A 19,829-nucleotide genomic window follows, 5' to 3' on the forward strand; every position below is an offset into this window, starting at 1 on the left:
CCAATTTACAATGGCTCTGTGGAAAAAGGCATGAGAGCCATCTCCATTTCCATTAAACACTAGGCAGGAATAGGAGCCCATTTCTACCCTTGGTTTAAAATTAGCACCTTTCTTTCCCATCTGAACTGGCTGGTTTTGTGTGTCTAACAACTTGACACAAGCTAAAGTCATCAGAGAGGAAGGAGCCTCAGTTGAGAAAATGCTTCCATGAATCCAGCTATAAGGCATTGTCTTAATTAATGATCAATGGGGGAGGCCCAAGCCCATGGTAGGTGGTGCCATCCCTGGGCTGTTGGTCCTGGGTTCTATAAGAAAGCAGGCTGAACAAGCCATGTGAAGCAAGCCAGTAAGCAGCACCCCTCTATGGCCTCTGCATCAGCCCTTGCCTCCAGGTTCCAGCCCGGCCTGAGTTCCCACCTGACTTCCTCCAATGATGGGCTATGATCTGGAATTGTAAGCCAAATAAACCCCTTCCTCCCAACTTGTTTTTTGTTCATGGTGTTTCGTTGCAGCAAGGGAAACCCGGACTAAGATCCCTTCTCTCACTATCCACCGCCTGAAAAATTCGATACATTCAACGACCAACACAACCCCATGTTCTGAAATGGAGTTAGGAGATACCTCAGTCAGAGTTAGGAAGATACACGCTTGTTTGAAGCCAACCTCTAACTCTGTGGCCTCCTAGAGGAGGTCTGAGCAGCCAGCACCTCTCTTTCTGGTTGGAGGGGTACACATCTTTTTTCCCAGCAATCCGGGAGAAGAGAACGGTTGCTGAAGCCAATGCACAGGCTTCAGCACCGAACTCCCCAGTACTTACTGGCTGGCTACATTTTCTTAAGTGATAGAACGTTTCTAAGGCCCCCCTCAAACCAGCTAGACTGTGACACTCACATCTGACCAGGGACAAGCAGCATGAGTCAGTGTAGATGCTCTGGCCTTAAGTGACAGCAACCTTAGGAGTCCTTTGTGTATCGGTGTACATGAAGTGAGCATGCACACAGGAATGTGTTCTTGTGATGGCCCAAGGTTGACACTGGCTGCTTTCCTCTCTCAACACCCTCAGCATGTCAGCTAGTCTGTTATGGCCGCTGAGCTAGGATTTACTTGTCCCTGCCTCCCTAGCCCTGGAATTACAGGCATGTATCCCCCCAACCCCAAACCCCACTTCTGGGACTCAGGTCCTCTAGCTTTTACAGCAAGCACTGACTGAGCCACTTTCCAGGGTCTAAAGCTCATTTCTGTTCTGAAAGGTCTAAGGCATAAAACAAGCTTTCCTACTGGCCCTCAGCACTTCACCTGCCTCGCTCTTGATAGGCATCTCCCTTAGTCTTTGAAAGGTCTAAAATTAACCTTAGTAGGAGCTTGCAGCTCTGCCATTGGAGGGCAGCCATGGCTAACACTACCAGAGGCCATAAGCTGAGCAGCAGGCCATTCCTGTCATCCGTCCTCCCCCGAAGGCACCCCTTCCACCTGCTTTCTTGGAAGCAGGCTGGGGAAGGGCTGTCGTGGCAGGCAGGGCACAGCCTGTTTCCTGTGGTCTTTCTTCTGTGGAGCCCTACATAGATGACATACACCCCAGTTGCAGGGAGCACTCCCCATCCCTCTTGGTCCATTCTGCTGTTTTGTTTATTATCAAGAGTTCTGTCTCTGGGAAAATTCCAACCAAGGATTATATAAGCCTTTGGAGATGGCTAATGGTGACCTAGTTTCTCCACAGGGGTTAAGGCTGACTCACAAGGATTGTCAAGGGAGCTACTAGGCAGGTGATTCCATGAGATACCAGCAGCTGAGATCAGTCAATGCCGCCACTCTTGAGGGAGAGACTGGATAGGTGGGTAGAATCTGATTTCAGAAGTTAAGATGAGCAGACAGCCATGCATTTTTGCACACGATGGCCCTTCTTACAGAACGTATCCCCTACACTGAGTGACACCAGGGGCACAAACTGTTAGAAGCCAAGGCTTTTATTAGCTGTGCCTCACTGCAAGTTGCAGCTGACAACGGAAATGAGCGGGGGTGGCCCTCAGGACTGCAGCCCGACCACTGCAGGGAGCACAGGGCTCCTGGATTCTCACTTAGTGTCTCTGGCAGACTCTTCTCTAACTCACTGAACTTCAGAGCCAGTGTGCTGGCCTGGGACTAGCTTTGCGGATACCAAACAAGGAAGAGGAGAGGAAGAGATAGATCTAAGGGGCTGCCACTTAGTGACCTGAAGTGCAGTGGCTACAAAGCATGGTGACAAAGGGGCTGGGGGGAGCTTTTCTAGCAACCAAGCCAGCCTGTAATTGCCAGGACTGAACAGTGCCAGGAGAGGAGGTGGGTAGCTTGCCACTCAGAGGGGCAGCCCAGGGGTGAAGCAAGAAGCTATAAATAGCAAGGCACGAGGAGGCTCTATAAACAGAGCCTGGCCACAGCACCCAGCCCCAGGGAAGAGAGCAGTAGGAAACATATGGGGCTCTCAGAAGCCATGCTGCCCAGCTCCTGACCATGGGAGAAGGTCTACGTGAACCCACACGGGGACACACAACCACGAACACCACTATGCAGCTGCCCACTCTCTGTCATGGAGGCTGGTTATTGCTTTATACATTTACTGAGGATTCATACCTAGGCCTGGGGCAACACTAGCAGGGTAGGTGACAACAGCATCATCATTCCGGCTCTGTGTGGCTTCTCCCTTGATGGATCAAGGGACTGCCTCCAATCTCAAGGCAAGAGACCAGCAATGTTGCCAGGCAGTAGGGTCGAGAAGAAGAAGGCTGACCTCTGAGTTTGAAGCCAGCCTCATCTATAGAGCAAGTTCCAGGAAAGCCAAAGCTACATAGGGAAACCCTGTCTTACAAAACCAACCCCCACTTCCCCCAACAATGTAAAGGAAAATAAAGCTACAGTTGGAATGGGCTAGAAAGAGCTGTGGACATACTTTCCTCTGGTTGTGTCCACTAAGAGATGATGGATTTGACAAGATCCCTAACAATGGCATTGTTCTAATCTTTAGGGGCTCTGCAGCCTGCCACTGACTGTGTTATACTTGACCTCCAGTCTCAGATGGGAAGGCAAATATGAAGCCAGTGTCTCCAGGCTCTTCTTGTTCTCACTCTACACTGCTGTTCCTGCCTGTGAATGCATCCTTTGATGACCTTAATAGGCATCCTAGTAGTGCCTGCCAGGACCCTGGAGAGAGAGCCTTCTTGGCCTGGGGCCCTCATGAAGGCTGTGGCTACATTTTCACAGAATGGTAAAAGCTTTCTTTTAAAAAAGTCCACTAAAATGATCCTACAGATCTGGGGAATGTAGCTCCGCCCCAAGGCCTGGTTTCAATCCCCGGCGCACGTATGCACATATGGTATGGTGGTGCATGCAAGAGAAATGGGGGCAGGAGGATAAGAAGTTCAAGGTCATACCTGGCTACATAGCATGTTTGGGGGCCAGCCTGGATTACATGGAACCCCACCTTAAAAAGAATGAGAAAAGAATCCATACCTTTAACACATGAGCACTTTTAAAACTCAGTGAGGCACTTTGACATAAATAGGGCTGTGGGTATTGCAGAAAGAGAATTATAGTTGGAGAGTTACAGGGGTGGAAAGGAAATGCTCATTTGGCCAAGAAAGTATTAAAAACAATCCCGTTAGCAAATCAGGAGTCCGCAACCTGTGGTTAAGAGGCCAGGAATAAGAGACTTTTGAGAGAGACACTGACAACCTGTGAGTGCTCATTCCACAGTCCTTGACGCTCACGGACTCCCATTCCCTCTTCAGCCTAGGGACCAGTCCATCAGAAGTACACACACTAGGAACCAGTCCATCAAAGTATATACACTAGGGACCAGTCCATCAGAAGTATATACACATAAAGTAATACACAGAGCACACAGTGTCATTGAGCCATGGAAGGGGTTTGAATTTACATGGCTCTGATGAGATCAGTGTGCTTCCACTAAGACAGGTTATGCCACCTGATCATAGGGACCTTTCTAGCCTGTGACTTGATGATCACCGGAGTCTAACTTTTCCTGAAATGTCATCTAGGAATGGCTTTTAAGTAGATTCCTCTGATACTTAAGAGCCACATTCCAGGCTAGCTAGGTGACCTGCTATCTGCTGAGCAGTGGAGCAGGCTGGCTGGAAGGGGAACAGACTCACACTCTAGAGGCCAGGAAGTGGTGGCTGATGATGGCCTATAGAATGAGAGCAAGCTTCTGCAGTCAGGGCAGGTAAAGGTGGCCCCAGGCGCAGGGCCAGGCTGTCTGAAAATACTCGACTGGCAGCATCTCTTGGATCTTTTAAAATAGGTACAATGAAAAAAGACAGTGTTAAATTTCCTAAGGCTCTCAGGAAGGCTATGGACAGGGTCTGGAATTCTTACCACTCCACCATGAATCCACTATGGATCTTGGAATGGATGTTTCTTGTGGGAAATGCTACTGTCTCCAAAGTGGGGGAATTCCCATTGCTTAGAAGGCAATGATGTTTTCAGAAAGCCAGAGCTCCAAGCCAGCTGGAAACCTAGCGATAGGCACAAGACAGGGAAGGAGAAGTCCCTAGTAATATCACAGGAAGATCTGTCACGTCGAGTCACTTTCTGCACATGTGTGACAGAGCAACACCCTGACAGAAGACAAGCAGATCCTGGTGTACCACCTCTCGGCTCAGTGCAGTTCTGGCCAGATGTGAGGCATGGATGGACACACTGGCTTCAAGCTGTAAGAAGGGGGAGACATCTTCATTTCAGGTCAGCTATAAAGATGAGAAAAGGAAAGGAAAGATACCAGGTAATGGGAGAGAGTCAGGCCCATGAAGGCAAAGACCTGTCGTAATTAAGGTAACATTGCTCAGTGAGCCCTACTAAGCTACATCAGCCCTGCCCTTCTCTCTGTGGCAACCTAGTAGGCAGGGTAGAGGTGACGCAATGTTGTACTGTGATTCTGTTTTAAGGCCAAGCCACTCATGGGCGGGCCAAACTTTCCAGAATGCACCCTAATATTATTAAAGACCTAGACAGGAAAAAAAAAATGTTTACAACTTGGTACTGCTTAGCTCCATCATGGATGAGCTGGCCCAGGGAACCTCTCCTACAGAGTCATGGGAATGATTCTTGCAGGGGAAACATCTCCAGCAGGAGTTGTTATCGGGTCCATTTCTCATCTCCTTGGTCCTGACAGTATGTGAGAACTCGCTCATCCTCAAAGCATACCTCTGCACTGGCTCACACGTATGCATGGCTGTATGTGTCCATGCACGTGCATGTTAAGTTAACCACACACTTAGTTTTGAAGGGGATGGTCCAAGTGCAGAGCTACGTCAGCATTAGTGCTTCCTATGGCCTGGGATATAAATGAGAAGGTTAAGTTACAAACTATGGTGCTGTATGCTATAGAAATATCTACTCACAACCTGCTTGTATCTCAGGGGGAGAATTCAAAAGCATCATGGCACTGGCAGCATCAATGTCAGGATCTGGAAAAATCAACCAATAAATAACATTATTTACAACGGGGCTGGTGTGTACGTGGCTTTTTTCCCCCTGCAAGTTATGAATGTGACAGAGAAAAAAGACCATCCAGGTGAAGGTCTTGAGAGGTGACTCTCACACCATTCAGACTTGAAAGAAAGGAAAGTTATTCTAGAATGAGATTCAAGGAACATGCTAGCATTTTCTTCTTCTTTTTTAAGATCTAAGATCATGTCCTCTTCTTGCTTTGTTAATGTTGGGGTCTGCGCTGTGGGTGTCCGATAAGCTGCAGGTCTGGGTACCCTCAGTTTTTACCCTGGGGTGGAGAAATAAGTGAGCCAGTAACAATAGGAAGGTCAGCCTGGGAATGTCTAATGTTGGGGGAGGAACACACAGCATCAGAGAGAGCTCTGAGAACACCTGCATCCAGACAGATACAAACAAGACATTTGGTCATTTCCATTCGTCAGCAGAATAGAAATCGTATTTTACGACGCTATGTGTGCACACGGTAGTGTCGGGGGTGAGGAAGGCATTTTTAAAAAAAAGCACACAAAGTATAAAGAAAGGAGCTGAGGAAGTTCTGCTGTTGAAGGCTTACATCCTCATTTATTAGTGCTTTTAATCTGCTCCCTAACGAACGCACATCACTTTACTGCTATAATTCTTAATAGGTTTCTGAATCTTTACCAATCTACCGGTTGACAGATGGCAGGTTATATAGAGACAGAGAAAAATATTATCCCTTTATAACTAAATTCATTTCCCTCAGAGAAACAGCAGCGCTGCTGCTATGGAAATGAAGGTCACCATGGCAACGGTAAACAACCCCCAAGAATGGTCACTGAATAGGCTGAAAAGAACATCTGCCCCAGCCCAGCGTCCCAGCTGCCCTGGGGCGAAATTCGCTAATAGTGCAGTGAGGCCTTGTGACAGAAGCTGCCGCCTGTCCCCTGTCCAAATAAATGAAGTGTGCAATTGAAGCCGACATCAAAATGCCTGCCCTTGCAGATTACTGCCTCCGTGTCCGCTAAGCCCAGTAACTAATGACTGGGGAGAGGGGGCCTCATACTTGTCAGTTTTTGTACAAATTACATACCAAAAAATTCAATTTACCACTAATGGTTCCATGGCACTTTATTTTGGGTATTATGCGAGAAAATTACTTTTTTACTGTTTAAAAAAAAGTACATTTTTCATACTTTATACATGCAGTTTAATTCCAAGGGAGTAATGCAATGCATGATAAAGCCCCACAAGCGATTAATAATATGGATGATGCTGGTTTCTGAAGACAATGCCTCAGGAAACAAAAATAAAAAGGTAAAGAAACTTCACTCTGCCCTTTTCTATTCTGCCTGCAGGAGGCCTGTTACCAAACGCCATAATGGAGCAAAAGTTTATTTTAATAAGCGCATTGTATGAGAAACAGGTAAATGAACTTCTTTGGCAACTCCTGGGGTGACATTGCTCAGTCAATTCCTCCCCAATGGTGTATGTTCAATGATTCACAGAAAAGATTCAAGTTCCACTCTGCTCCCGGGTCCCTACTGTCCAGCTGTGAAGTCCTTGGTTCCCGAGGGTGGCAAGGGACAAGCCCAGAAGCAAAGCCCAAATATGTACTCTTTCTTCTCACCACACAAAACTTCACTGCCATTTTTTACATTTCAAGTGCAACAGGTGGGTTGCCCTGGCTACGTGGTCCCTATCTCCCCTCACGTAAGGGTCTCTGGGCAATGGGAAACTCAGAACATATAAAAAGTACGTTCCATATTCCTTCTCAGGAGGAAGTCTGAGTGTCGCAGACAAGCATGGCCTTAGTGAAAGAAAGAGATCCTGAGAAGCAAAGAGTAGCATCAGTCAGCTCTCACAGGAACTTAGGGGAGACTAAGCCTGAGGACTTACTCAGCATTGCCCCATGACGTTCCACCCACCCAGGCCAAGTTGGACAGACAGGCCTATGTCGGGAAAACACGGGATGCTGACTCCCCTCCCCTACTTTCCTTTGAGCAGACGTGCCACCTCTGATGTCTTCATGGATGAAGATGCTGATGACTTCAGAGAACTCAAGCCCCACCTCCTCTCTCTTTAGGAATTCTGGGGGAACGTAACAGGCAGACCTCTCATGATCTAACATATATGTGTGTGCACGAGTTGGTAGTACCTGCAGTTTCAGGCATCCATTGAGGGTCTTGGAATGAATCTCCTGCTGAAAAGGGGAGACCACCATATCTGCAAAATAGTTGGCTGCAGCCTAATTTCTTTTCATTAATAATATATCAGCCAGGGAGTGGTGGCGCATGCCTTTAATCCCAGCACTTGGGAGGCAGAGGCAGGATTTCTGAGTTCGAGGCCAGCCTGGTCTATAGAGTGAGTTCTAGGGCAGCCAGGGCTACACAGAGAAACCCTGTCTCGAAAAACCAAAAAATAAATAAATAAAAATAAAATAAATGTGTATTGTGTGTGTGTGTGTGTATACACACACACATTGGCAACCTTTTGCTAACATTATTAAAAGTCTTTGCAATGGCTAATTTTTATTATTATTATTATTATTATTTGGTGGAGAAAACCTCCTCGCTATACTGGCAGGTCTCTTTTCCTTAGATGATGGCTTTCCAGGAAGGAGGGATGAAACATCTACAGTGATAATGGAATCCACCTGGAGCTGAAGTTCTGCTCCACAAATCCTGGGCATGTTTACATGCTGTTTACATGTTTACAGCATGTTTACATGCTGCCTCTGCACAGCCGCTTCCCGTCACCCTTACCCAGCATGGCTCCTTTCGGCATTCCTGTGTCTTTTACTATGGTCAGTCACACCACGCCCTCTATGCACCTCAGCTTCTCTGGGGATCATTGCATTGCTCCCGTTGGATGACAGGCTGTCTTACTGGGTGCACTTAGAGCCTTCATAAGTTTGCATTCAATAAAATCAAACACCGGAAGCTGAGACACTTTTTATGGAAGTGCCCGTTTGGGGTGAGCTGGGAACATTTTAGAGGACTGGGCGGCTGTTCTGGAGTCTGGGGATAAGTCCGCTCCAGAGGAACACCGATTCCACAGGAAGAGAGCCAAGGAAAAGGTGGAGTGAGTGGGCTGTGGATGAGGTTTCCTGGGTTGCCGAAGGTGAGGTAAGGGGCTTCCCATTATGATTCAGGGTAGTTTATCAGTTTAAGAAAGGATGATGGTGTTTTGTTCAGGACTCTTGAAGACTTCAGTGAAAAGGAGTTAACATTCCTGTTGTAATATAGGAAACCACAGTGAGGCAGAGGTTCAGGAGAATAAAACAGCACAACAGTTTATTCTGGGACAAGGGATCCTCCTGACAGTCCCTAGTCCTACATCCTGGAACAGGGAGCTAAATTATTCGCTACAGGTTAGCACCCAGCATGCTACCATGGGCGCTTGGTAGAGGTCTTTTTTCTCTATTTTTAGGAACCAAGCAAATACTACTAGGTCATCTCTTAGGACCAAGAGACACTAGAAAACAAACAAGTCATGAGATGCCCAGGAAGCAGCAACCCACGTCCTGGAGGCCGAGGGTCTGCTCCATCTCACTTAGCAGAGCCCTGCTAACTGAGCCCTGTTTCTCATGGGGGCCACTTCCCTCTCCCTGCCCAAGGACATATGGCAATGTCTGAAAACAGTTTTGATCGGCATGACTGATGGTGCTTAACTCTCCACAGTGCAGGATAAAGCATTATCTGGTCCATACGGCGCTGAGAGTGGCAAGGAGAGAGAAACAGTGGCTGAGTTAGCACATATATGTGCTACAGGTCAGACAGAGAACCTCTGAACCATTGTATCAAGCAGAACACGTTAAAATGAGACATAAAAGTTCACCTTGCTGCTTATCCCTACCTCCCTTGCCCTTCCCGTGCAAAATCTCTGAGAGAGATATAGGATATCTGTATTTGTGACTTTGAAATCACTGAAGCCTTTGACTTCCACTGCAACTAATGAAGACATCTAAAACAGCTGCAAGCGATCTGGCCAGCAGCAGAAGGGAGTAGGTAGTGCGGTCAGCTCTGGTGACATCATCTGCCACCAGTGATGTCACTTGCCACCACTACTTCTACTTCCCCTCTGCCTGAGTGTTGTCAAGACAGAAGCACTGGAGAAAGCACGAGAAGGAGGATCTACAGGCACAGGGATTGAGGGATTCTCGTCAGAGCTGTGGGGTGAGGGGTAGGGAAATCACCAGGCTTGAGAAGAATGCAAAGCCTCCTAAACAAGGCTGATGCCAGGGTGTACCTTCAACACTGTCTCCATGATGGGATAGGCACAGAACACACCAGGAATGCATCAAAAGAAAGGGCTCAGGGTCAGCTGGCCCACGCCAGGGCACTTTAGACCTCTCAGATAACAGTGTGGCACGCTGGTGTACTACTATCCTGGTACTTGGGAACAGATTCAGGGGGATTGCCCATGAGTTTGAGGCCAGCATGATCTATACAGAAAGCTCCAGGCCAGCCACTGCTGCATAGTGACATCTTGACTGAAAAGAAAGTATTCTGAAGGCAGGGGAAGTGGAGAAGGGACTGCCTAGAGGATAAAAATGTTAGCTGAGCAAGCCCCATGACCTGAGTTCGAATCCTGTGACCCAGGAAAAGCTAGATGTGGCCTGCACCTGTAATCCTAGTACTCCTATGGGGAGATGGGAGGCAGAGACAGAAGAAAGATCTAGAAGCTCAAGGGACAAACTAGTCTGGTGTAAACATGAGCAGAGACAATAAAGACCCTGCCTCAACAAGCAGGAGGGACAGACCAACTCCTCAAAGCTGTCCCCTGGCTTCAGTTCATGTGCTGTGGCACAAACTCTCCCCCACAAGCATAAAAATACATGTACACATACACAAAATTATATAAATTTAAAGAAATTAAAAGGGGAAGAAGAAGGGGAAACTTAAGAGGCACTGAGAACACCTCCAGCTTTGGCACATTAGTGTCGTCTCAGAGGTAGGTAGGCTATCTGAGACCCAGAGAGACCGTACACCCCGGAATCTCACTCTCCACACAGGATGTATCCAAACGTGTCAGTCTGAAGACAAGTTCAAACCATCACAACTAACAGCCAGTTTGGGGAGCAGAAAACCTGTAGCAAGGCGGGCCAGGGAGGGTGCGTGACCCACGCCTGCAGTTTGGATGTTAGGAGGTTCTCGTTTCTACATGCTTTTAGTCTTTCTCAGATTAAAACCTAGCCAGGAAAAAGCTAACAAAAAGAACTGGCTGAATTCAAGGGACCGAATCACTATTAATTCTGAAAACCAAAAAAAGAGAAAATTTTATCCAAGCAATAACCCAGTCCAAAGCAGCTTTCTCACTTGTGCCAACCAAACCCACCTATTACCCCTAACTCTGTTTCCTGTTGAAAGGGGTGCCCAGAAAAGGTTGTAGGTCAGAACTAAGCTCAGAGCCCATCCTGGTCCCAGAGTCAAACGCCAGGGCCGTGGTCTGTCTAGGTCTACACTGCTCGTGGTATGGAGGTGTCTGGGCTGGAGGGTCTCGGGGTCACGAATACTGTTTCTCTCTTGAGAAAACAAGAACAACATGGTGATGCTCTCTGGGGAGACACTCCATGCTTCCATCTTCTCTTGGTAGCAAGGACCTTACTGATGATATCTCCTGAGCTCTGTCTACTTTGCTGAATCTGTGTCCAAAGCAAGTGAGCACAGTGCCCGCAGTTCTCATCCTGATGATCAGCAAACACCTTTCACCTGCTGTTCTACATGTCACGAATGTCTGTCTGCCTCTGTAATGCCTTTGACTAGGTGACAGATGTCTCTCTACCAGCTGCCTGGGAGACAAACAAGCGGAAATGGATTGTACAAAACAATCTAAACTTCCAGACTTGAAGAGGACAGAGGTATGAGACCTGGTACAGGCTAGGATTTTGTCCTGTGGGTCACGGACAGAGGACTTAAGTCTGTGTGATGTCCTTTGGGCTCAGCGTCTCCATTTTGAAACCTCTTGCTTACTGGTGAGTTTTTTGTTGTTGTGTTTTTGTTTTGTTTTGTTTTTTAAACTAGGGATATAGTGAGAAATGTTGGAATATGCCGGCTTCCTGTGGGGCAGGGACAGAAACAGTGACTCCTATAAGAGCTCTGAAGCCACCCCTGGGCTGCACACCCTAGCATCTGGGAGGAAAGACATCTCAAGTCTATAAGCTGGAGATGACGTGAAGGCCACTGAGATAAGAACAGAACCCCAGGTGGGGCAGTGGGAGCAGCAGACAGCTGGGCACTGGCAGTGGCGCCTGCCCGCAGCCTGCTTCCTCTCTCTGTGCTGCCCAGTTCCCACCCCCACCCCGTCAACTACCCCCATTTACTGGAAGACCAGCTACTGCCCTGTTTCCATCCCAGAAACCACCTACCCTCTTCATAAAGTGCTCAGAGTTCCGGCATTCACTCTCCCTCCCCTGGCTATAGCAACTGTCAGAGTGGCCTCCACTGAGTAGCAGGGCCCATGCTGCTGAAATGTAGAAATTCCACAGGCAGGGCATCTTCATTAGCTCTGGCTTCAGCTGGGCATATGTGCCAAGCTACTTTTCTAGGAGGAAAGAATTCATCTCAGCAGGACACTGGCTGATGTGGGAGCCAGAGGGGAAAAGGCTCAAAACTCAATGTTGCAGGGCACACCTGCTCCTAAGGCTAAGTCAGGACTGCAGAAAGATTTATTAGAAAAACTAGCCGGGTGGTGGTGGCACACGCCTTTAATTCCAGCACTTGGGAGGCAGAGGCAGAGGCAGGTGGATTTCGAGGCCAGCCTGGTCTACAGAGTGAGTTCCAGGACAGCCAGAGCCATACAGAGAAACCCTATCTTGGAAAAAAAAAGCTGAAGAAAAATTGGTTCTTCAAATCCTGTTTGAGGAATCTTATTAAAAAGGGGGCTTAACAGTGAAGAGTACTGCCTGCTTTTCCAGAGGTTCTGAGTTTAATTCCCAGCACTCGTAACCATCTACATCTATAATATAGGATTTGATGCCCTTTTCTGGCATGCAGGTGTATATGCAGAGAGAGTACTCATATACATAATAAATAATATTTTTAAAAAGGTCAGAAAGAAACAGGTATAGACAGGGTATACAAAGTGAAGTGTACCCCCCCTCTCCCGCATACATCCCCAAAACAAAAAGACAGTATCAAACCAACCCCTCAAAACCAAAATGGAGCACCAGACTACCTGTCCAAAGGTGATTAATGCTATTTCTCAACAAAGCCAAGGCCTACGACATCAAAGTCCAAGGGTTCCCACGGTGTAAGAAGGCTACAAGGGAGACAGGGAAGGCAGGCTGGGGCATGACCCGCTCAAATTTTACTTTTCCCTGGGACAGGAGTTAACTGTGACCCTCTCTGATAATAAGTGCTAACCAATGATCAAAGCTGATATGCCAATGCAGGGTAAGTCTAGCAAACCCAAGGTCATGTCTTTCTGGTTAGGGCTAGGAGAGGGGATGAAGGGGGAGAGGACAGACACTAGCTCCCTTCTGACCCCTGTAGACAATTAACTTATACTTCCAAGCAGGCGGTGGCCTTATGTTTAACTCTGTGGGCATAACTGTACATAATTAGAAATCATAATTACAGTTCTCTTTCTAGACTGTGACCACAGTGTCCACATTGACCTCTTGTGGCAGTCTGGCCTCCATGCTGGGAAGTACAAACAGGGGAGATCTAGCCTCTACCCAGTGGCCTTACAGAGATGGGCAGCGAATGCCCACAGAAACTTCTATGGTCAGGTATCTACACTTATTCCCTGGGGAGCTAACCTGGGATCTGCTTGGGGTTTCCTAATTATCCCTTTTCACTGAGAACTACTGTATATTAAATAGACACACAGTAGCTGGAGCCTCAACATGGTCTTCTTTCAGGCCACGTGGGAAAGGCCAAAGCAACCATTCAAATTAATATGCCAGTAATTACTGTGCATCTACAGTCTAATTACCCATGAAATGACCAAGTTGAAAAGATCAATTTCTGATCAGCTTTTTGCTTAGGCATTTTGTAAAAGTAGCTATGAAGGCTCTAGGTCACTGAAAAATGCCAATTTATTATTAGTTTATTATACCTTATACCCCTATGCAGCCACAGATCTAAGCTCATCTCCAATCATTCCACTAAACAAACCATTCCACAGGAAATTAAACTTGTCTGGATTTTTCCATACAGACAGACAGACAGTTCTCAGCTCTGGGCAGGGAAACACAGAATTCAGAAGGGATTGCCTGAAACCATCTTATTGATGAAAAAGAAGAGACAGGCCCAGGTAAAGCAAAAGAGTGAGCCCTGGGTGAGTTGGTTGGCAGTCTTTAACAGTAGAGGGCATTCACGGGAATCCCAAAGACTTTCCACCCCAGCCTTGCCTAGAGAAAGAAGGCAGGAGCTCCATCTCTTTAACGTAATGCAGGAACCCTGACTGGATACTTCCCAGGGATATTTAGAACACAAAACGCATTGGATTCTCTGTGTATCCCGCACGTGCAAACAAGAAGGCAGGACATCCAAAAAATCATTCCAGAATGTCTCTTTTAGCTCATAAATCCAACACATTTTACAGTCCTTTCTTTTTTAGGAGTATCTGCACCTTTGCCTGTTCCTAGCCTCTTACATAATCCAAATAGAGTCAACAGTACTTTAACTCTTCAGCTAAATGTTTAGAGATTTAGGGGGGGGGCAGGGTGTACACTCCTCACTAGCCTTTGTCAGGTAGAAAAGAGAGATGGGAAATTCCCAAGTTCTCTAAGAGCGGAGGCAGAGGGCTTCACAGACAAGTCCTGTCCACATCCAAACCCAGGCCAGGGGCGATTCCCACTTGGAGGCATGAACTTCGGAGAAATACAGTTTTTACCCATACATTTCTCTGTGAATAGAGCTGCCTGGGAATGAATGATGGTTTTCTGTATTTGTAAAAGCTTTATTCAGTAAGGAGAAATAAAACCACTCCTCAGAGGTATCCCAAACTAGAGTTTAAGTAGAGGAATAATTGCCTCATTGCTTCTGTAGGCATGTCACTGGTGAGATATACTATCCCAGTACTGTTTTCTTTTGATTCAGTAAGAGAAAGCAAAGGGACTGGGTGTAAATGCACACCAAAGGCATTTAACTGAGACCGGTACATTTGCATCTCAAAGCCTACTTTCTACGTGGCCACCAGTGCAAACTGCATAGATCAAGTAGGGGTACCACTACTCAGACGGGTAAGGAGGAACCTTTAGAGAGGCAAATTCTCAAATTTACATTAATTATTGAAAACTGTTCATGTTATTTACTGGCCAAGAAGTCTAATGTCACACACAGCAAGGATTCTGTGACCAAGTGCTGGCTTGCTAGAGTCTCTGGACCCAGCTGACCACCACTCTCACAACCAACCTCACAGCCTATTATTAAAAGGAAGGCTTTGTCCCCTGGGGGTTGCTCACTGCTCAGTAAAGGAGCATCCGCCATATCGATCCCAAGTGTCACAGTGATAGACAAGTCACAGATTAAACACCATCCTTCCTCATTTCAATTAAGATTTGGGAACTGAACTGCATACCCCACTTGCTTACTGAGTGGCACTTGATTAAAGAAAAGGTTAGAAACAGGACACTGGGCCTGGGAGGTGGCTGGGCCTGCATCCCTGAGTGTACAAACGAAGCTGCTGTAAGGGCACTTCTGTCAGCTGTGCGCTCCTGTGGAGAAATGGGAGGTGGGGGCAGGATAACTGGCTGGGTCAGCCTCCCTGGCCTCTGCAGCACAGTGGCAGAAACAGGAGAAACTCAGCCTCAACTGCAGCCTTGTCCTCTGACAACTGGGCCATGGCGTGCGCACATGAACTCATATGCACAGTAAATAGGTAGTAACAGCAACAGCAGGAGTTGTACTTAGCAGTCAAATGGACCACATTTTAAAAGTAAAACAGGACATGCCCTTAGTCCCTGCACTCAGGAGGCAGAGGCAGGTGGATCTCTGAGCTAGAGGACGGCCTGGTCTATCTAGAGAGTCCCAGGACAGCCAGGATTACATAGAAACCCTGTCTTAAACAAAACAAAACCAACCAAAAAACCCCAAAATAAATAAAAAAATAAACAAACAAACACGCGCACACACACACTCTCTCGCATGCAGACATACACACATACACACCCCCCACACACAAACATAAGCTAAGTATAGCAGTTCTCTAATGACACCCCAGCACTTTAGGGGTTTAGGGGCTCAGGGTCACCGTTGGCTACATAGGGACCTGTGTGCCAGCGTGGGCTACATGAGAACCTGTCACAAACAGACAACAGAATCTGAGACTGCAGAATCGGCTCAAGTTCAGGGACAGCCTGGGTTAGTTCTACTCAGCAAGACTTAAAAAGGAGTGTGTGTGGGGGGGTGATTTTTAATTTTATTCTCCAAAGAAACTGTCCATTTGGGGCTGCAGAACACAATTAACTTTTTTGTATTTCTCCACAATGTCTAGTTGCCTATTTTCTCTAAGCACTTTGCAAAAACAAACAAAAAGGATAGCTAATGAATCCAATGTGGATTTCATTACTGATTCCATTTCACACACAAAAAAATTAATTTGGGGTGGGGAAGATGGCTTGGATGGAAGGGCTTGGTTTGCCTTCGAGCCTGGACCTCCAGATCCACCGGAAGAGAAGTAACTCCAAGTTTCTTTTGACCCCCACTTGGACCTCACACATGTAAAGAAATTCTTTTAAAGATGTTTATTTGTTTTGTTCATTTTGAACATAGCAATATTTCCCATCATATAGTGTCTCATCAAACCAACTGACATCACTGTGCATTAACCATTCTATCAGAGCCCAAACTGGGAGCAATGTCAGAGATTAACCTTCCCAGGAAGCTCAATGCTTACTTACACTGTTCTCACGTTTGGTCTACCCAGGTCATCTTGGCCACATTCACTAAGGTGGCAGAAGAGAGCTCACTCAGTCCTTCACTGCAGACAGCTGTGGAGACTGCTCTCCTCCAAGGACCCCTCTCACCACCTCCCTCTATTTCTTGTTAGCATTGATGAAGAGCCAAACAGAGGCAGCTTGCATGTGAGGGAGGAGTGAACCTGAATGCAAAGAGGTTAGGGAAGGAGGGACCTGAGTCAGGGGTTCAGTCCATAAAGGGCTTACTGGGAACTGCATGCAGACATGAGGCGCTTGTGTGTGTTTCTGGGAAGGATCTGGAAGTTTATGGTGTTCTACAAGAGGTGAGGATAGAGAAAGGTGACAGAAAACACGGTCCTAAGGTCTTGGCTGCTTGTGAAACTTTCACATGCAGTAACATGCAGTGTGGTTTTTGACTAAGCGTTTGTAACTACCCAACACAACCCTAACACATTTGTTATTTGGAAATAGAGATGATTCTGGACTGGAGAGAATGCTCAATCAGCAAAGCGCTTGCCAAAGAAGCAGAGGGACCTGAGGTTAGGAATCTAGAGCCCGGGCAGAAGGCTGGGTGTGGTGGCGTGCATGACCATATCTGTGGTGAGTCGGAGGCAGGTAGAACCCTAAGGCCAGGCCAGCCAAAACAGTGAGCAACTGTCAAAACAAACAAGATGGAAAGCCACCAGGGAAAGCTGGCATGGGCCTCTGGACTCCACATGCATGTGCACACATGAGCACCTGCAGGCACACATTCTCACACCTACACCAGCAAGTATATGCAAAATACACACACACACACACTCACTCACTCACTCACTCAGTACTGTGGTACATGTTGTTACCATGTGTTGAAGTTTCTCCAGGGATCCCTGAAGATTTAAAACAAAACAAAACAAAACAAAACCAAGCCAAACCCTAAATCCCTTAGGGACAGCATGCAAACAAAACCATGGAGAACATTTCTCAAGAAGTTAGAAAACTGTTAAAGATGAAGAATAAATCAGGGTGCATTCACCGATGTTATCTTTCTGATTATCCACCAACAGGTCCCAGCAGGTTAGCCAGCACAAATGGCCTCCATTGCCTTATCTGCTAAATGAGAAAATTCCCTTATCTACAGTAAGGGGGTTGGTTGTATGAATCTCTAAAGTAGATGTTCTAGGTTACACCCTCTAGCCTATCTTAGGACGATGTCTGGTACAATGTTTAGACAGGCCCCTGCCTCCTCCCCGTACAGGATCCCTCTTGGCTGGCTGGGAGGCTGCCCTTTCAGAGCCTTCTGCTTTGGTTAATCTTTTTGCTTCTCTTTGCTCTGCTGCCCAGACAACTCCACAGCAAACAAAAGCCCCAGGCTTCTACCAGCCAGTCCCAAACTGGGAACCGCCTATTTTGTTAGCTTTGGGGCAGAGGGAGGGAGCGAACAGCAGCTTTTGTGAGTCAAGCTGGTGAGAGTCCTCTCTCAATTATAGGTGTGAAAAGGTGGGGAGTGTTAAGGGGTTCTTCCAGCAGGCCCTTCACTCTGACCCACCCACCCAGGTCTCCCTTGCACTGTACCCGCCTGGGTAGGTGGTGGGATTTGATGGGAGGCAACCATATTTTCTGCCCTTTGTCCAATGCACTTCCCCTTCTCAGCCCGGTGGGAACTAAATCAGGTGAATGAACACACCTTCTAGCTACATAGCGTATTTTCTTATTAAGAAGAAATACAGGCTACAACCAGCTAGCTCCTTAGGAGACATACAGTTCTATTTTCTGATGTGTACCACAGGGCCAGGGTTATGAATACGTTCCTGGGTAAAGAAGCCAAGTCCCTTGAAAAAAGGAGAATTAAGAGAAATAGCATGGACTCAGAAGGCAAATACTGTATGTCCTCCTTCACATGCAGAACATCGGTTTTATACATACATGCATCCACACACAGTCTATGAATATTATAAGGAGGTACTTGGGGACAGAAGGGGACTAGCAGGACAGGGAAGTGGGGGGACAGGAGAAGATAAGAGGGGGTGAACGTGGCCACTGTTCATGATAGACTGGAATGAAAGCATCTCCATGGACTTGTTTGCCTAGCATGTACATAGTCCTGCGCTCCATCACTAGCACAATAAAAGTCAAAGGCAGGGGGACAGGAGTTCAAGGTCATCCCTGGCTTTTTAAGGGGGTTCCAAGTCAGCCTGGGCTACCTGAGGCTAAAAATAAATAAATATAGAGTGAGTGACCCTTTATGAAACCAATCACTTTTATAGTAAACAGAGTCAACAGAAGTTGCCAGGACATGGTTGGCAAAAAAGGGAATGGTCCGTATGAGGCGAGGGCGGTGGAGCCTTGTGGAAGCTTATTGTGCAAGGCGTCTAAATCAGATAAAAACAGGATTGGCTGCCTCATTATGCAATTAAGCCATAGTCAGCAGTGGGCAGGGTCTTCTATCTTTTAAAATCCAAACTAGTTATTCAAGCTTTCATTAAGTACAGTTCAGAGACTCTATTGGGGGAAGGCATCCAATTTTTCTTGTCTGGGTTAGAGTTTTAAAGGAAAAAAAATGCTGCTGTGTGAATCTGAGAGCTAGTCCTCATAAAACAAGCACAGCCCCTTGTCCTCTTCCAAATACCTTTTTGCTTTGCTTCTTCAGAGTTAGAGTTTGGGGGTGGAAGCTGGGGGAGAAAGCCAGATTGCTGTCCCAGGAGCAGCCCGCAGGACCATTTCATGTCTGATTGCTGTCTTCCCAAAGCACAGCCATTTGCACTGCTGTATCAAAGGCTTCCACTATGCAAAATGTCATTTCTAAATTAATTTTATGCCCTTAAGGCAGAACGTATCCGACCAGGACTGAGTGCTCCCCACTAGAAAAAAGTAGGAAGCTCTGGCTAGCTCTAGGATTCAGTGAAAAGCAGGCAGGATGCAATAACTCCAGTCTGCAGAAGAAATTATAGTTCCTGTGTGTGCACATGAGAAGGGAAGAAGGGGTAAGGAAGAGGGAGACAGAGACAGACAGACAGACAGACTGATGGACTCTGGTCTGTGACTGGTGATGACCTGTGCATGCCTTTGTGTGTGTGTGTGCGCGCGCGCGCGTGTGCCTGCCCGCCTGTGACTGGTGATGGTGCACAGCACACAACTGAAGAATGAGATGACTTTGCTGCCTTACTGTGGTAGCTGCTGGGCATGTGTGGGTTGAGGAGGAGCTGGCTTCTGTACCTAAGACTCTGTCCCTTTACCTTACAGAGCTCAGCAACTACTCAGCAAAGAAAATAACTCCAGCAGTTGCTTGGCGACACCTAACAGTCGGTCGAGAGTGGCTCCGAAGGCCAGCATAGCTCACCAGAAGGAAGGCATGTTTGTTCCAGAGATGGGCAGCGAGGGGAGGTGGTTGGTTCATCCCCAAGCAGCCTGGCTCAACCCTGGAGCTTGGGCTGCGTACACTGTTTCCACACAAACACTATCTGGTATGCCTTTACTGTGGACAAATGTACTGGTAGGGCTGGAAGGAGGCACTCGTGGG

At 47.1% G+C, this 19,829-nt stretch overlaps 1 protein-coding gene across 7 annotated transcripts in view; it reads right to left on the bottom strand.

The window, feature by feature from the left end:
• Window positions 1-19,829, bottom strand: part of Foxn3 (forkhead box N3) — a 382,814-nt gene that overhangs the window by 24,306 nt on the left and 338,679 nt on the right. For 5 of the 7 annotated variants that reach the window (XM_031356754.1, XM_031356755.1, XM_031356753.1 and 2 more), the window contains one exon: window positions 5,394-5,459. The exons of 1 other annotated variant lie outside the window; for it this stretch is intronic. In XM_031356754.1, coding sequence (XP_031212614.1) covers window positions 5,394-5,459 — 66 coding nt within the window. The remainder of the gene's footprint in view (window positions 1-5,393; window positions 5,460-19,829) is intronic. One more of the 7 variants, XM_031356757.1, reaches the window with a different exon arrangement.

Source organism: Mastomys coucha, unplaced genomic scaffold (genome assembly GCF_008632895.1).
Source record: "Mastomys coucha isolate ucsf_1 unplaced genomic scaffold, UCSF_Mcou_1 pScaffold6, whole genome shotgun sequence".
NCBI lineage: Eukaryota > Metazoa > Chordata > Mammalia > Rodentia > Muridae > Mastomys > Mastomys coucha.